Source organism: Phacochoerus africanus, chromosome 8, assembly GCF_016906955.1.
Source record: "Phacochoerus africanus isolate WHEZ1 chromosome 8, ROS_Pafr_v1, whole genome shotgun sequence".
Classification (NCBI taxonomy): Eukaryota; Metazoa; Chordata; class Mammalia; order Artiodactyla; family Suidae; genus Phacochoerus; species Phacochoerus africanus.
Genome location: NC_062551.1, coordinates 57,277,087 through 57,295,820, shown reverse-complemented (window position 1 = coordinate 57,295,820; position 18,734 = coordinate 57,277,087). Strand labels below are relative to the sequence as shown.

The following is an 18,734-nucleotide window of genomic DNA, read 5'->3' as shown; positions in this document are numbered from 1 at the left end:
TGAATGTAGCAGTTTCTCAAACATGATCTTTAGACATGACAGTGATACACAGTTTTTAATTTATTTTTATATTTTTCCCTTATTAGTGCTTTCTCTGATCTTGGATAATAACATTTCAAGCACACACTACCTATTACACATTTTTTTGGCCATATAGCTGGATAATTAAATGACACTCTGCAGTTAGAGAAGTGATCTATCTAGGGGCTTATGGAACTAGAGGAATGAAATCATAATTGAGCTTTCAGTCTTCTCTAATTAAACTTTATAAGAATGTGTTTAATAACATGTGAGTATAGTGTACGAATAAAATTCGGTCTGCACATCACAGTAAGAATTGATAAAAACATTTTCATAACCCATGATAAACCCAGCAGGTAAGTTAGTAAATAATTGCAGTTATGCAAAACAATGGCCTCTGGAGTTCTAAAAGCTTCTTTCATAAGTCCCAAAAAAGAAGAATTTACATTCCAGAAAGAATACACAATAGGAAAAATTTTTAAAAGGTTGATAAGCACTGGAGTTCCCGGCGTGGCTCAGTGGTTAACCAACCCGACTAGGATCCATGAGGATGTGGGTTCGATCCCTGGCCTTGCTCAGTGGGTTAAGGATCTGCCACTGCCGTGAGTTGTGGTGTAGGTTGTAGATGCAGCTTAGATCCCGTGTTGCTGTGGCTGTGGCGAAGGCCAGCAACTGTAGCTCCAATTCCAATTCAGCCCCCAGCCTGGTAACCACTATATGCCGCAAGTGCGGCCCTAAAAAAAAAAAAAATTAGGGAAATAGCTATCTGAAATCTCAATCATGACAACATGCCTGCGGTTCTATAACAGCCAGTACATACTTCAACTACCCAACTAAAGAGTAACATTTAACCATTCAGTTATATGGCAAAAAATAAATGTAGCATATAATGCATGATTTGAAAATTTGTTATCTAAGGACAGAGAGAGCACTCATACAGAAAAAATTTACAAAAAGACAAGAAGCAACGAGTTCCTGTTTTGGCTCAGTGATAATGAACCTGAACATCCATGAGGATGTGGGTTTGCTCTCTGGCCTTGCTCAGTGGGTTAAGGATCCAGTGTTTCCATGAACTGTGGTGCAGGTCACAGACAAGGCTCAGATCCTGCATTACTGTGACTGGTGTAGGCCTGCAGCTGCAGCTCCAATCTGACCCCTAGCCTGGGAACCTGAATATGCCACGGGTGTGGCCCTAAAAAGCAAAAACAAATAAACAAACAAGAGGCAAAATATAACGTGGGCCAAGGTCAGTCTCTGATACCCATGACCCCAAAATGGCGTAACTAGCAACTAAAGCTAACTGTTCAGTCCTTACTATCTGCCATGCACTATTTCCAGCCCTATAACAGCATTAACTTATTTAATTCTTCTAGAGGTAAATCATCACGGTTTTTCATATAAAAGTAAAGGACCCACATGCTTGTACATCTATCCCTAACTCACCCAGAAAGCAAATTCAAGAGCCAAGCTTTGAACCTGGGTGTGCACAATAAGATGCCAAGTTCATAACTATTACGCAGCATCCCCCCATCCCGGCAGCACAGATTTCGAGACGTCCCAGCCAATGACCGTGTGATACAGGAAAGGGGTTGTGTCGCTTGGCGGGTGACTGTCCTGGGAGTCCCAGCTGACAACCGAGTCCTGTTCTGCTCGTGCCACGTCTGCACAGAAACCAGGCGATGCTGTCGATCTGAGCAGACGGTACCGTGTGTGAGCAGAGGGCCTTTCCGTACGTGCTGTGTGCCGGGGGGGCGGGGGGGGGGGGTCCTGCGGAAACAGGGGAGCCTGGCTGCTAAATGTGAACATACCCCTAGGGGGTCCCAAGAGCGGTCACTCAGCTCCATAAGAACCGGAGGCGAGGCCAGGACTGGGATTTGGTAAAGCGAGAGTGGAAGTCGCGGGCAGTGTGGGAGCAGAGCCTGTGCCTGCAGATCTGCAGGGCTGGATGGGGTTGGAGCAGCTGAGACCCTGACCTTGGAAAAGACCTGCCACCGGGAGGGTCGTAACCGTGACTCACGCTCCAGGCACTCGTGATGGAGCACGATGGCGCATGATGTGAGAAAAAGGACGTATGTGTGCACGTGTGCCTGGGTCACTTTGCTGTACAGTAGAAACTGACAGATACAGTAAACCAACTGTAATGGAAAAATAAAAATCATTTAAAAGCAAAATTAAATAAAATGGGGATAACAAAGCCTAAAAAAAAAAAGTAACTTATTCCTATGGAAACTAGACGGTGGGTTTGGAGGCCATGGGGAAGGTACTAGAAAGGGAGTTAGTGTGCTGTTAGGGGAAGGCTGGAGGTTTCCATCTAGTCCAGTATTTGCTCTAAAAATGATGAAACAGGATTTCTTTTTGTGGCTCAGCGGGTTAAGGACCCACCCTTGTGAGGATGTGGGTTCGATCCCTGGCCTTGCCCAGTGGGTTAAGGATCCAGTATGGCCATGGATGTGGCATAGGCTACAGCTGCAGCTCTCACTCGCCCCTGGCCCGGGAACTTCCACATGCCACAGGTGCAGCTGTAAAAAGGAAAAAAAAAAAAAATTGTTGAAAATGAATGAAGGTGTTCCCCGGTGACAAAGCAGGTTAAGGATCTGGTGGTGTCATGGCTGTGGCTTGGGTCACTGCTGTGATGAAGGTTTGATCCCTGGCCTGGGAACCTTCCCAGGTGCGCCCCCCAAACCCCGAAAAAAAGGTGACGGATGGCACATACACAGGATGAACAAAACGTCATGAACAGTAGCTGCATCGGCCTTGAAGGTATGAGGCCATGAACTTCGATAAATCTTCTTCTTAGTAAAATTCCTGCCCCTTTTATTTCTGGCTCAAAGGCAACAATTATATTATGTCCTATGCACGTGGTCACCCTGCTCCAGGAGGGCACGAGGACTAGAAGGACAGCTGGAGGCCCGTACTTGTCAGGCTCCCTTGATACTTTGTTTTAGGACCCTGGACGTGCTGAACCTTCTACCCAGTGGCTTCAAGAGCCACTTCTGTACACAGAGCAGGAAAATATTGTAATGTACATCATTCAGTGGGTTTTTTTTCAAGAATTTGCTCTTGAACAGTAAGCCCCTTCCATGGAAGTGTCCACCCTAAGTTGCCTACCAGATAGAGGCAGGTTTATCACAGCAGAAAGAGGAGTTGAACCTTGAGATCCCTGGGTTGTGCGTTTCAAAAACAAGTTTCTGCAGCAAAAAATCTCAGGAGAGAGTAAGAAATCAGAATGCCTAAGGTCCTTCCATGTTCTGGTACCAGACAGAGCTGGAAAAGGAAGAAAAATACACGATGTGGGAATGAAATAAGACAGTCAAATTCTCTGCAGGGTTCTTGAGAAGGGGTGGTGTGCTGCCCACAGGCTGGAAGCGGGAAGGCCCAGGCTGAGACACTCACAGGGAGCAATGAGAACAGAGCGGATCACAGGGTCTAGTCTCTGTATCACTGCCAAGAATCATTCTCCCAGGAGCCAGCCCATCCCCGTTTACTCACATGTGGCCCACAGACAACGACGGCACCTTAAGGGCCTGAAGAGGCAGAGACGGCCTGACTCGGCCTCGTGACTTTCATGGAGCCCCAGATGCTTTGTTTGTCTCTCCCCTGAGACGTTCTCCCAAAACTATGAAATGCAAATGGCAACGAAATAGGTCCTGAGGTCAGGCCTACAGAGAACTTAGCTCTGATCTGAAGCAACCGAAAGCCGGAAGAGATCAAGGGGAGAGAGGACTTCCGGGAGAGTCACTTCCCACCCGCTCAAACCAGGACATCACAAGTGGTCAGAGGGGGAGTTTCCGCCTCGGCCAAGAGCTGCAGCTCCGATGCGATGCCCAGCCTGGGAACCCCCATGTGCCTCGGGTGCAGCCCGAAAATAAATAAATAAATAAATAAATAAATAAACTTTTGGAGTTCACATCATGGCTCAGGGAAAACAAATCTGACTAGTACCCATGAGGACGGAGGTTCAATCCCTGGCCTCCCTCGATGGGTTAAGGATCCAGCATCGCCATGAGCTGTGGTGTAGGTCGCAGACACAGCCCAGATGTGGCGTGGGTGTGGCTGTGGTGTAGGCCAGTGGCTATAGTTCTGATTCAACCCCCAGCCTGGGACCTCCATATGCCTTGGGGGCGGCCCTAAATAGACAAAAAAAAAAGTTTATTTTTATTTGTTCATGGATCTTTTTTCATTTAAAAATTTCTCAAAGAATATTTAATGGAGAAGTTCCTGTCGTGGCTCAGTGGTCAACAAATCCAACTAGGAACCATGAGGTTGCAGGTTCGATCCCTTGGCCTTGTTCAGTGGGTTAAGGATCCGGCGTTGCCATGAGCTGTGGTGTAGGTGGCAGACGCGGCTCGGACTCCGCGTTGCTGTGGCTGTAGGCCGGTGGCTACAGCTCCGATTAGACCCCTAGCCTGGGAACCTCCATATGCCTCAGGTGCAGCCCTAGAAAAGACAAAAAGACAAAAAAAAAAAAAATTTAATGGAGAATCTTGTCCTGTGCCCATCTGAGCTCTTATATTTGTGTTTACATCTAAATACATTCTCACCTCTCAGTATTTTTCCCTATTTTCACTTCACTTTCCACACATCAGGGCTCTTTCCTCTGTTCCGTAATGAAGATAATGCTCCCCTCAAAAGAGATTTCCATTTATAAAGAAAAACAAAACCTGACATGCTAGACTCAGTTCTTTGTTCAGCTAAGAAGAAAGGATACTGCAGATGAATCTAGCAAGGTATTTCAAAAATTAGTCAACTGACTGCCTCCTTAATGCTCAGATATATATATATATATATATATTTTTTTTTTGGTCTTTTTGCCTTTACGTGAGCCACTCCCGCGGCATATGGAGGTTCCCAGGCTAAGGGTCTAATCGGAGCTGTAGCTGCCAGCCTACGCCAGAGCCACAGCAACTCGGGATCCGAGACACGTCTGCAATCTACACCACGGCTCACGGCAACGCCGGATCATTAACCCACTGAGCAAGGGCAGGGAACGAACCCGCCACCTTATGATTCCTAGTCGGATTCGTTAACCACTGTGCCACGATGGGAACTCCGCTCAGAGATATTTTTAATGTGTAGATACGTAGCTCTCTTCCAAGAACTACTAAATCGAAAGCTCAGTGGTCAAACCACAGAATGAGGTATTTTTTAAAATGTGGCATAAGGTTTTCTGACTGCTGATGTCCTACAAACACCACTCATCAAGCCTGTGCTGAATTTCGGAAGCAGCAAGAAGTCAGAGTTAAAATCTATATCGCGAAGTCTTTCATTCTGAATCCAAATACTTCCAACACAAGGATCTGAAGCTTTCACAAGCATGTACCGGCTTGCAAGACGTCCACACGAGAAAATTCAAAGAGAGACAAAAGCAGTTACCAACTCCCAGAGGAAAGCGATGCTCCCCCAGGGAGAGCAGGTTCCTGCAGGTCTCCAGCATCACGTCCCTGTACAAGGCCCTCTGGGAAGGGTCCAGGCAGGCCCACTCCTCCGGAGAGAACTCGATGGCCACATCCTCCAAGGTCAATGGTCCCTGAAAGGAAAACACGTTTCACCAGGTGGACCAGGTGACAAATGTCTGACACCAACTTACAGAAGCAGAGATGTAAGGACTGACCTGGCTCCAGTGAATGTTCTGACTGATCCATGTAAGGTAGTTTTATGTTATGGTCACCCTGGAGGCACATGCACGTTCCCTCATGGATACCAGTCGGGTTTGTTAACTGCTGAGCCATGACGGGAACTCCCAGGTAAGATACTTTTGAGCACGTTACCTGACTCCAATTTTGTTTTTAACTGAAGGTGAAATTCACGTAACATAGAGGTAGCTACTTTTAAAGTACCACTCAGTAGCATTTAGTACATTTACAAGTTTATTTTTTGGGTTTTTTTTTTATGGCCACACCTGCAGCATATGGAGGTTCCCAGGCTAGGGGTCCAACTGGAGCTGCAGCTGCTGGCCTACACCACAGCCACGGCTACACCAGATCTGAGCCTCATCTTCGACCTACAGCACAGCTCACGGTAACACCGGATCCTAACCCACCAAGCCAGGCCAGGGACCGAACCCACGTCCTCATGGATATTAATCAGATTCATCTCCAATGAGCCACAATGGGAACTCCCAACAATGCTGAGGAGTAAACAGCACCACTATCAAGTTCAAAAATGTTTTAAGCACCCCTAGGGGAAATCCTCTGCCCTTTCAACAGTTGCCTCCCTCTTCCCCGTTGGCCCTCAGTCCCTTGACACCCCTAACGCTTTGTCTCCATGGCTGTACCCCTTTGGGATATGTGCATGTAAATGGATTGCGATGAAACGGGACCTTCTGTCAGGCTTCTTTCCCTTCGAATAATGTTTTTAGCTCATCCATGCTTAGCATGTATCAGTACTGCATTCCTTTTCATGTCCAAATAATACTCCATTTTCTGAGTACACTCCCTCATGGACATGTGGGTTATAACCCACTTCTGTCTGGTATTAATAGTGCCACTGAAAGTTTCATGTAGAAGTATGTTTGGGAGTTCCTGTCATGGCTCAGTGGTTAGCGAATCTGACTAGGAACCAAGAGGTTGCGGGTTCAATCCCTGGCCTTGCTCAGCGGGTTAAGGATCTGGCGTTGCTGTGTTGCTGTGAGCTGTGGTGTAGGTCGAAGATGCAGCTTGGATCCCGCATTGCTGTGGCTCTGGCATAGGCCAGTATATGTTTGACTATCTCTTTCAATTTTTTTTGGTATATATCTAGAAGTCGAATCATTAGGTCTTTTTTTTTTTTTTTTGGTCTCATTGCCATTTCTAGGGTTGCTCCCGTGGCATATGGAGGTTCCCAGGCTAGGGGTCCCATCGGAGCCGTAGCCGCCGGCCTACACCAGAGCCACAGCAACACAGGATCCGAGCCGCTTCTACGACCTACACCACAACTCACAGCAAGCCGGATCCTTGACCCACTGAGCAAGGCCAGGGATCGGACCCGCCACCTCATGGTTCCTAGTCGGATTCGTTAACCACTGCGCCACGACAGAAACTTCTAGGTCATATAGTTTTATTTTCCACGAAGGCTGCAACATTTTACAAAAAATGTAAAACATAATTGCCCTACATTTTAACCAACATCGGTTATTTTCTGTGTTATTACAGTCATCCTATTGTATGTGAGATGATATCTCATGGTGGTTTTGATTTTGCATTTTACTACGGACTAATCTTGTTGGACATCCTTTCATTTGCTCGTTGGTTATGGCTGTATCTTCTGTGAAGAAGCATCTACCAAAGTTCTCTGACCACTTTATGACTGCGTTCTTTGTATTTTGGGGGTTTTGTTTGTTTGTTTTGTTTTTTATTACTTAATGGTTTTATTACTTGATAGGTGTGCAACAACCATCACAACCACATGTGACAGCATGTTCTTTGTATTTGGGACCTTGAGGTACACAAGTACAGACCCCGTACCAGATATGCGATTTGTAAATGCTTTCTCCCACTTGGTAGACTACGTTCTGACTTATGTGACAGTACCCCTCACTGTAAAAATATTAATTTTGGTGAAGATCAACTTATGTGTTTTATCTTTCTATCTTTTGCTGTCCATGTCATATCTAAAAATCCCTTACCCAAAAAAAGGAAATAAAAAAATACAAAAAAAAGGAGTTCCCGTCGTGGCTCAGTGGTTAGCATATCCAACTAGGAACGATGAGGTGGCGGGTTCGATCCCTGGCCTCGCTCAGTGGGTTAAAAGATCCGGCATTGCCATGAGCTGTGGTGTAGGTTGCAGACGCGGCTCGGATCCCGAGGAAGCGGCCCTGGAAATGGCAAAAAGACAAAAAAAAAAAAAAAAACCCAAACCCAAACCAAAAAAAAAAAAAAAAATTCACAGCCAGTCCACAGCATGTGGATTTATCCCTATGCTTTCATTTAAGCACATTATAGTTTTAGGAGTTGCCGTGGTGGCACAGCGGAAACAAATCCGACTAGGAACCATGAGGCTGAGGGTTCGATCCCTGGCCTTGTTCAGAGGGTTGGGGATCCGGGGTTGCCGTGAGCTGTGGTGTAGGTCGCAGACACGGCTTGGATCCCACGTTGCTGTGGCTCTGGTGTAGGCCAGCAGCTCCAGCTCCAGTTAGACCCCTAGCCTGGGGACCTCCATATGCTGCAGGTGCAGCCCTAAAAAAACAAAACAAAAAAAACACACAAAAAAAGCAAAAAACCCCCATAGCTTCAGCTCTTACATTCAGACTTTGATTCATTTTGAAATGATTTATTTACACAATGAAAGGTGGAGGTGCAATTTCATTCCCTTTCTTGTGTATATCCCAGTTACACTCGTATCATTTAAGAGACCACTCTTTTCGAATTCCCACTGTGGTACAAGTGGGTCTAGGACCCAGAGTTGCCACCGCTGCGTCATGGGTTTGACCCTTGGCCCAGTAACCAGGAACTTCAATATGCGATGTGCGTGGCACAAAAAAAGAAAAAAAGACTACTCTTTTTCTTTGAATGTTTCTGATATTCTTGTAAAAAGGAATAGACTATAGAGAGATGGGTTTATTTCTAGACTCTTAGTTTGTCACTTTGATCTATATTTCTTTTCTCATGCTGGAACTGCAGGGTTTTTTGTGTGTGTGTGGTTTTTTTTTTTTTTTCTTATCTTTCTAAAAATTTTTTTTAATTTAAATTTTTTTTTTTTTGCCCTTGAGGGCCACACTCACGGCACATGGAGGTTCCCAGGCTAGGGGTGGAATCAAGGCTGTAGCCACTGGCCTACGCCACAGACACAGCCATGCCCGATCCGAGCTGTGTCTGCGACCTACAACACAGCTCATGACAACGCCAGATCCTTAACCTACTGAGCAAGGCCAGGGATCGAACCTGCATCCTCATGGATGCTAGTCAGATTCGTTTCTGCTGAGCCATGAGGGGAACTCCTGGAACTGCAGTTTTGTTTAACCCTGCTTTGCAGTCAGGTTTGAGGTCAGGAGGATAAGCCCTCCAATTCTGTACTTTTCACATTTACTTTGGGTATTTGGGGTCCGAACCAAATCCATGTGAATTATAAGTTCAGGTTCTCACTTGTATAAAAAAGGCTGCTGGGATTGTGAAGGGGATTACTTTGAATTTTTATATCACTTTGGCGAATATTGCCATCATAACCACTCTAAGTCTTCCACCCAGGATCACGAGATAGGCATTCCCGGGTTACTAGTATCCAAGAGGACACGGGTTCAATCCCTGGCCCTGCTCAGTGGGTTAAGGATCTGATATGGCTATGAGCTGTGGTGTAGATCACAGATATGGCTGGGATCCCCAGTTGCTGCAGCTGTGGTGTACGTCAGCAGCTGCAGGTCTGATCGGATCCCTAGCCTGGGAACCTCCATGTGTCGCAAGTGTGGCTTAAAAAAAAAAAAACAGGATATTTTCTTTTTCATTTTGCCTGGGAACTTCCATATGCCTCGATTCAGCCCTAAAAAGCCAAAAAAAAAACCAAACAAACAAACAGACAACAGAGAAGAAAAACAAGTCCAAATTGCGTCATTTTAGGAAAAGAATAACAGATCAACAAATAATATGCTTGTTACCTCTGAAAGCTCCATTCCTTCTTCTTTCCTCCTTCTCTGAGCTTCTCACAGGAATCTTCAAGGAAGATTATTCTGTGACCAAATATACCACTTAATGTTCAGCATCAGCAGAGCCCTCTGCTCTGCCACAGTGACACCAGGGGCACCTCAGCACGGGGGGAAGACAGCTCTCTGCTGCCAAGGGAAGAGGAGGGTGCGGGGGCGATGAACTCCTCCATGGAGACCACCCGGCGAGGGCTCAGCCCTTCCTTCAGGAAGCCCTGCCCTGCTGCCCAAGCCCCTGGGCTCCTGCACCTCACTGGCCTTTCGCCCCCCCCCCCCCCCCCCGCCCCTGTGCTCAGCCAAGGAACCACCTCCTCCACCTGCCAGGCTCCTCCCTGGGCGGCCAGCAGCCAGTGCCTGGGTGACATGGAAGCCTGTCCCTCTTGTTCACCGGCAGCAACTCTGGAGGGCCACCCCCACCCCAGAGCGCCCTGCCGGAGACACAACAGCCTAGATTTCTGTCCGGAGGGGGATGGGAAACCATAAAAGGATGACACAAACTTATGGTTTATCCACGATACAGTGAGAAAGACAGGGAGAGAAAGGGAGGCCTCTATCTCTGGGCCTATGCCCCTGCCTCTTTCTTGGTTTTTTGTTGTTGTTGTTTTGTCTTCTTAGGGCCACACACGCAGCATATTGAATTTCTCAGGCTAGGGGGCCAATCCAAGCTGAAGCTTCGGCCTACACCACAGCCTCAGCAACAACAGATCTGAGCCTCACCTGTGACCTACATCACATCTCACTGCAACACCGGATCCTTAACCCACTGAGCAAATCCAGGGATCAAACCCCCATCCTCATGAATACTAGTCAGGTTCATTACCGCTGAGCCATGACAGGAACTCCCCTTTCTTTTTTTTTTTTTTTTTTTTTTTTTTTTGCTATTTCTTTGGGCCGCTCCTGCGGCATATGTAAGTTCCTGGGTCAGGGGTTGAATCAGAGCTGTAGTTGCTGGCCTACACCACAGCCACAGCAATGCCAGATCGGAGCCTCATCTGTGACCTACACCACAGCTCACTGGATCCCCAAGCCACTGAGCAGGACCAGGGATGGAACCCAAGTCCTCATGGATACTAGCTGGGTTCATTACTGCTGAGCCACAACAGGAACTCTCTTGTTATCAATTTCTACTGATTAAAAGAGTTCAAGAACAAGAAAAAAAAAAAAAAAGGCGTTCCCGTCGTAGTGCAGTGGTTAACGAATCCAACTAGGAACCACGAGGTTGCGGGTTCAGTCCCTGGCCTTGCTCAGTGGGTTAAGGATCTGGAGTTGCCGTGAGCTGTGGTGTAGGTCACAAATGTGGCTCAGATCCCGTGTTGCTGTGGCTGTAGGTGTAGGCCGGCAGCTACAGCTTTGACTGGACCCCTAGCCTGGGAACCTCGATATGCCACAAGTGCAACCCGAGAAAAGACAACAACAACAAAAAAAATGAAAAATAAAAAGTTCAAGAACCCAGTCAGTAAAGAATTCAGGCCATCCCTCAACATCTGCACAGAAAGGACAAAGGGGACGTGAGGGGAAAGTCTACTTAGTTGGACACTTCAGCTTAGAGCTCACTCATTTAGCAGATCACTTAAGGAAAAAAGAAGCTACCAAATATGAAACGGGTTAAACTAGGTACTGGTGAAATAAGTTAGAAAGACAAATACCCTATGATATGACTTATATGTGGAATTGAAAATGACAGAAATGAACTTATCTACAGAACAGACTCATGGACAAAGAGAACAGACTTGTGGCTGCCAAGGGGGAGGGAGGTTGGGAGGGGAGTGGAGAGGGAGGTCGGGGTTAGCAGACGTGAGCTATTACACACGGAAGAGTTAAACAATGGCACAGAGAACTACATTCAATGCCATATGATAAACCATAATAGAGGAGTTCCCGTCGTGGCTCAGTGGAGGTGAAGGTGACTAGCATCCATGAGGTCGCAGGAGCGATCCCTGGCCTCACTCAGTGGGTTAAGGATCCGGCATTGCGGTGAGCTGTGGTGTCGGCTGCAGACAGAGCTCAGATCTCACACTGCTGTGGCTGTGGCAATAGGCCAGTGGCTACAGCTCCAATCTGACCCTTGGCCTGGGAACCTCCATTTGCGTGGATGCTGCCCTAAAAAAAGAAAATAATGGAAAACACTATTTCTTTTAAAAATGTGTATGTATGTATAGCTGAATCATTTTGCAGTACAGCAGAAATTAACACAACACTGTAAATCAACAATACTTCCATAAAATAAATTTTAAAAAGTAAAGGCGGTTTTAAAAAGCACCATGTGGGGGAGCTCCCCTGTGGACTAGTGGTTAGGACTGACTGCTCAACCTGAGGTTCAATCCCTGGTTTGGGAACTGAGATCCCACAACAAGCAGCTACATACGTGATAATCAATCAGTTGCATTATCTGGTGACAGAAATTCTTCCCCCATTTCTTGGAAGGGAAGAGAATGACCTGGAACAGACTGAGCTAAGTCTCCGCCCTCCAGAGGCATTTGGGTTGCAAATGAAGTCATCATCTGAAGCAATTATTCGAAAATGGAGATCTCTCAAATACCAACTGTTGCAACGGTCATTCTCTTCTGCGTACTTGTAAAAAGTAAACAAATTTTAAATAAATTAGCTTACAGAGACCCTAGTTAGTTCGTCACAGCTTAATTCTCCAGATTTAATCAACTCGATACTGATGACCCTGGATTTGGGTTCCCCCCTCTCCCCACCATTACGTGCTTGGTTCTCTATATACGTCTCTCTGGGTCCTTCTGCTTCTCTCCTGTGTTTCTAGTCTTCATTCTGTCTCCCTCCCTCTCTAGTCCTCCTCCTCCAGCAGACTGTGTGGTCCCAATCTGTTTCCATCCCTGTCGCTGTTTCTCCCCACAGGTTCTGACGTCTCACTCACTGCATATATATCTACCTCTGTATCCCCTCTCTGCTCTCCCTGGAAGGAGAAGTGGGGCGCTTACGCTTCTCCCGAGTGAGGTCGTTACAGGATGGAACTGGGCGGAGGGGTGGGGGTGGGGGCAGGTGAATCGGCAGTCAGACAAAGGTTTGAGAAAGGGTCCAGAAGCAAACAGGCCGCCCGAGGTGAGTTTCTATACGGACCGAAGGCAGAACGCTGGAGCCGGTGCCTGCGCCGGAGTGATTTTTACCAGAGTCAGACCCAGACTCCCGACACACGAAGTCTTCCGGCGACGCCGCGAGAGCCGAAAAGGGAGGAACCTAAGCGCCGGCGCCTTCAGGGAATATAACTTACCGAGAGACCCCAAAAGCTGGGTGTGGAGAAGCAGGGCCTGCGCATAGCGCAGTTACCAACCAAAATTCCGAGACGCACACGCCCCCGTGCGCCCGTCGTTTCTCGGGAACCGCTTCCGGGTCTGAGCGACCCGCGCGTGCGCACCAGGGCGGGGCCGCCGGGGGGCGCGTCTGGGTCGTTCGCGGGGCGGGGCGGGGCGGGGCGGGGCAGCGAGGTTGCTGGTGGGCGGCAGGTCTGGCCCTTTTCCCTCGGAGAGGCTCTGCTTCTCTGCTTTGGATCCTGTGAATGGGTCTCGTGTACCTTTAGAACCAGGCCATGTGCAAAATTAGAGACGCGCGGGCCACTAATGTTGGAACCGGAGAGTTGAGAACGGTTTGGCTGAAAACACCGAGCGGAGAAGACGCGGATGCTCGGAGCCGCGAGGCTGCGACCAGGGGGACCGCTGGGACCTGGGGGCGGGGCACGAAGTTGGGGCGGGGCTGGATCCGCGAATTTCTGAGACACGGGACAGTTGTGGCTCCTTATTTAATGAAGCGAAAGCCTCAGTTTTAGAGTGGCTGATGGAAATCCGAGCGTGGCAGGAAGTGCAAAATTGTTTCTGTGCGGAATTTGCAATGTTATACTCCTTTTCTTCAGAACATAACTTTCCCTCCTGTTCCTCATACACTTGGAGGCATCAGAAATCACTGGGAAAACTTTCAACCCCAAACCTGTCATTGTTTGAGGAACTCCTTTGGAGACACGAGCAAGCAATTGACTACAGTCAGGCTTTTGAGAATACCGCTATTAAATAATGCAAACATTTTAATTTTTCTTTACCCTTTGACCTGTATCTCGTCACAGTATATGACGAATAAGACCATTTATTGTCATTGTGACAGGAATTTCCATTTCTCAAATACCAACATCTCTGCTGTAGGTTTTGCTGCTTATTAACTTCTCATATGCACTATGGTATGTATCTCAATTTTTAATGTCACTGATCTCTCTCAATCAGGAATAAATGTCTCCTACGGATAGCCGCGCTCTTTTCTCTTTTGACTGTTCTTTTTCTTTATTCTGTATGATTTTTCTGTAACATTGCAGGCTTCAGAAACTGAGTGTCGGAGTTCCCTTGTGGCACAGTGGGTTAAGCAGTGGCATTGTCACCGCTGTGGCCGGAACCGCTGCTGTGGCGCTTGGTTCCATCCCGAGCCCAGGAAATTCCACGTGCCTTAGGCACAACCAAACAACAACAAAACACACACAAAATTGAGTGCCTATATCAGGAACAGATTAAGTTTATAAATTAGCTTTGAGAACTGACCTCATCATAATGTTGAGGGTTTTTTTACCCAGGATATGATGTGGTTTTCCATTTGCTTATACATATTGCATATAGTTCAGGAATGTTTTATAGTTTTTCTCACATAAGTTTTACAAGTTTTTATTAGATTTATTCACAATTGGCTTATTTCATTTCAGGTTATGCTTTTCTAATTATAGTTCTTTGCACTGTAACTTGATTGGTTTTTGTACCTACAAACGCTGTTTTTTAAATATTTATATTCTATGACCTCCCTGGTTTATTTGTTGTAGGTTTTCTATCTTTTGTGTTTCCAGATGTTTGATTCATCACGTTTGCATCATCTTCAAGCATAGTGTTATGTCTGTCTTTCCAATTCCCATGCCAGTTGAAATTGCCCTGGCCAAACTTCCAACACAATGAGAAATGAATCGGACAGGTGATCTTATGAGTTTTGTTTTTGTTTTTGGCTGTGCCTGTAGCATGCGCAAGTCCCCAGGCCAGGGATCTAACCAGAGCCACCGAAGTAACAATGCCAAATCCTCAAGCTCTAGGCCATCAAGGAAATCACAAGTATCACAGTTTAATATTGATCATCCATATCCAAACAACACACCACCTACCTGGATCCATCTTGCATTACTCTGCAATCCACCTGCATTGTTTCCATTTCATTGTTTATCTCCCTACTGTGTCTCTTTTTGTTCCTCTCTGCTCTCCTGCTGTTTCTGCCCTATTTCTTCCTTCACACCTGTCCCGCCTCACTCTGCAATGTTTCTCCTCTTGTTGCTCTTGCTCCCAACCTTTCTGATTGTCTGAAATGTCCCTATGTGTCTGCCTTTTCCTACTTCCCTCTCTAGTCCCCCTTTGCCCTTCGGGTTACACCCCTTCTATCCCAGTTACACTCCCTCCCTCCTCACTCTTTGGCACCCCAGGTGGCTTCCTGCTCTCTTCCTTCCTCTGTTCTCATTATCAGTTCTTCTCTTTCTCTCCAGCACTATGTTCTGTTGGCCATTTTCCAGCGGGGTGTAATGTGGGACAGAACGCTGGGTGTCACACGTCTGACCCAGGTCACTTCCCCCTACGCGGGGTGTGGGGAGGCCTGCGGAGCCGCGAGGACAGAGGGGCTGCAGGGATGGTGTCTCAGGAGAGGGCGGGCTCCAGAATCCCAGGACCAGGGCGAGGACTCGGCCTCTCCAGGGAGCCGGGCGGCTGGAGATGCCTCCCGGGTCGAGGTGGGGGCGCAGGTTCTCTTCGCCCAAGACTACATGGCCGGGGAGCAGTTTTAAGCAGGAAAATGTCCAAAAGGCAGCCTCTACGTGGACCCAAGGCATTAAAGCCAAGGGCAGGGACCCGCCTAAGAGTAATTTTAAACACAAAAGGGAATGCTTGGATTTATTTGAGGCGGAGAGCTGGTACGGGGGTTATCGTCTTTATTTTTTTCCTCAGCTGGGCATATGGAAGTTCCCGAGCCAGGGAAGCCGCCGCAACCCCTCATCCCTAACCCACTGGGCGGTGCTGGGGGTCAAACCCGCGCCGCTACAGAGTCAACGCCGGATCCTTAACCCGCTGCACCACAGCGGGAACTCCTCGGAATGGGGTTGTTTTTGTTTTTGTTTTTGTTTTGTCTTTTTTGCTATTTCTTGGGCCGCTCCCGCGGCATATGGAGGTTCCCAGGCTAGGGGTCGAATCGGAGCTGTAGCCACCGGCCTACGCCAGAGCCACAGCAACGCGGGATCCGAGCCGCGTCTGCAACCTACACCACAGCTCACGGCAATGCTGAATCCTTAACCCACTGAGCAAGGCCAGGGACGGAACCCGCAACCTCATGGTTCCTAGTCGGATTCGTTAACCACTCCGCCACGACGGGAACTCCGGGTATGGGGATTTTAAAGTCAGTAATCACACGGAAATCCTGCGGAGGAGTAAACAGACCGAGCACAGACTTACAATAGAAAGAAACTTACACGCCCCGATGTGACCTCTGCCCCACACCTTCCGCCTCCGGTAGAGAACTGCGCCTGCGCAGCGTGAGTGGGCGGTGCCCGGGGGTGGGGCCTGGGCGGAGCGCTACTGCGAGGGGCGGGGCGTGGAGGGTCCTCCGAGCTGCTTAGGGAGCGCGGGAGGGCGGAGCGAGCGGTGGGACCCGCGTCTCTATGCTAAGCTCCAAAGGTGTTGAAAGAGCCTCAGTGGCTTTTTCAAGTGATCAGGAAGCTAAGAGATACCTGCCACACCATAGCTACTCGATTTAAAATATCCTTTTAATTTTATGGCCACACCCTCAGCATATGGAAGTTCCCCGGACGAGGAACTGAATCTGAGCAATAGCTGTGACCTACGCCAAAGCCATGGCAAGGCCAGATCCTAAACCCGGGTAGAGATTGAAGCCATACCTCCACAGCAACCTGAGCCGCTATGCAGTTGGAATACTTAACCCACTGCGCCACAGTGGGAACTCCATTTTTAATTTTATTTAATTTTATTTTTATTTATTTATTTTGTCTTTTTAGGGCTGCACAGGTGGCATATGGAGGCTCCCAGGTTAGGGGGTCCAATTGAAGCTATGACTGCCGGCCTACACCACAACCACAGCAATGCGGGATCCGAGCTGTGTCTGTGACCTACACCACAGCTCAAGGCAATGCTGGATCCTTAACCCACTGAGGGAGGCCAGGGATCAAACCCACAACCTCATGGTTCCTAGTCGGATGCGTTTCTGCTGTGCCAGACCGGAACTCCCATTTTAAATTTTAAGTGCATTCCCTTACTCAATGATCAACGCAAATGGGCAACTTATGTTTCATAAGCTACAAAACAGGCTACACTGGTTAGTAAAGTTTCATTTGAATCATGTATAAGCCAGAATGACGTCCCGGTACCTCAATGAGTGAAGATATTTCCATGATTTTCCCTTTTAATTACAAATCTTTTGAAAGACCAAAATATTTGCCCCTCAACACCAGGGTGCCACTACCTGCACTACCTGCCCTTGGTTTATAATGTTCCTCAGTGCTGTGCCTACTTTTTTTTTTTTTTTTGGTCACACTCTCGGCATGCGGAAGGTCTCTGGCCAGGGATCGAACCTGAGCCACAGCAGTGACAATGCCAACTCCTTAACTGCTAGGCTATCAGGGAACTCCTTTTTTTTTGGCCTAATTTTTTTTCTATATATTTGCCCACTATTCCAAGTTGGAGGAGCCATTGAGCCACGATGGGAACTCCTATAATAATCTCTTTAGGGAGTTCCCGTCGCGGCAGCAGCGAATCCGACTAGGAACCATGAGGTTTTGGGTTCGATCCCTGGCCTTGCTCAGTGGGTTAAGGATCCGGCATTGCTGTGAGCTGTGGTGTAGGTCGCAGACGCGGCTCGGATCTGGCGTTGCTGTGGCTCTGGTGTAGGCTGGTGGCTACAGCTCTGATTCAGCCCCCAGCCAGGGAACCTCCATATGCTGTAGGCATGGCCCTAAAAGGACAAAAGACAAAAAATAATAATAATAATCTCTTTAAAACAAAATGAGCTATGAGTTCCCTTGTGGCACAGCTGGTTAAGGATCTTATTATTGAAGCAGCTTGGGTTGCTGCTGTGGCACAGGTTTGATCCCTGGTCTAGGAACTTCCACATGCCTTGGGTGAGCCCCAAATTAGGAAATAAATAAGAGTTCCCATCATGGCTCAGGGCTTAACGAATCTGACTACCATCCATGAGGACACAGGTTTGATCCCTGGCCTTGCTCAGTGGGTTAAGGATCAGTGTTGCCATGAGCTGTGGTGTAGATCCCAGACGTGGCTTGGATCCTGCATTTCCGTGGCTGTGGTGTAGGCAATAAATAAATAAATAAATAAATAAATAAAATCTGGGCTAAAGATTCCAATTGAAAGCAAGTATTAACTTTTTTTTTTAATATTTTTTATTTTATTTTTTTGGCTGTAGCGTGCAGTGACTTAATGTGGGATCTCAGTCCCCAAACCAGGGATCAAACCCAAACGGCAATAGTGAAAGCACCAAATCCTAACCACTGGGCCACCAGGGAACTCCCCTCAAATGGATTTTTTAAAACACAGAAAACAATTTGTTTCTCATGTGATATACACACCACAAATTAAAGTACACCAAGTAAAAGCACGGAGGAACTCCCTGGATGGTGCAATGGGATCGGAGGTGTTACTGCAGTGCCAGGATGCAGGTTTGATCCCTGTGGTGCAGGCTGAAAATGTGGTTCAGTTCCCTGGGAACTCCATATACCACAGGGCAGCCAAAAAAGGAAAAATAAAACCTAAAAAAAAAAAAAAAGAGGTGTTCCCTTTGTGGTGCGGCAGGGACAAATCCAACTAGCATCCATGAGGATGCAGGTTCCATCTCTGGCCTCGCTCGGTGGGTCAGGGATCTGATGTTGCCATGAGCTGGTGTGTAGGTTGCAGATTCATCTAGGATCCCATGTTGTTGTGGCTGTGGTGTAGGCTGACAGGTGTAGCTCCAATTGGACCCTTAGCCTGGGAATGTCCATAGGCTGCAGGTGCAGACCTAAAAAGCCAAAAATAAAAAACAAAAATGAAGTGTTCCCATTGTGGCTCCGAGGTAACAA

At 47.5% G+C, this 18,734-nt stretch overlaps 1 protein-coding gene across 1 annotated transcript in view; it reads right to left on the bottom strand.

Annotated features, from left to right (window-relative positions):
- Positions 1-12,974, bottom strand: part of LOC125132723 (zinc finger protein 83-like) — a 40,980-nt gene extending 28,006 nt beyond the window's left edge. Inside the window, exons 1-4 of the mRNA XM_047790370.1 lie at positions 12,867-12,974; positions 9,587-9,658; positions 5,395-5,548; positions 3,130-3,285 (exon numbers count right to left, since the gene is read on the bottom strand). Of these exons, the coding sequence (XP_047646326.1) occupies positions 3,130-3,285; positions 5,395-5,548; positions 9,587-9,601 (325 nt within the window). The 5' untranslated portion in view covers positions 9,602-9,658; positions 12,867-12,974. The remainder of the gene's footprint in view (positions 1-3,129; positions 3,286-5,394; positions 5,549-9,586; positions 9,659-12,866) is intronic.
- Positions 12,975-18,734: the final 5,760 nt, after the last annotated feature.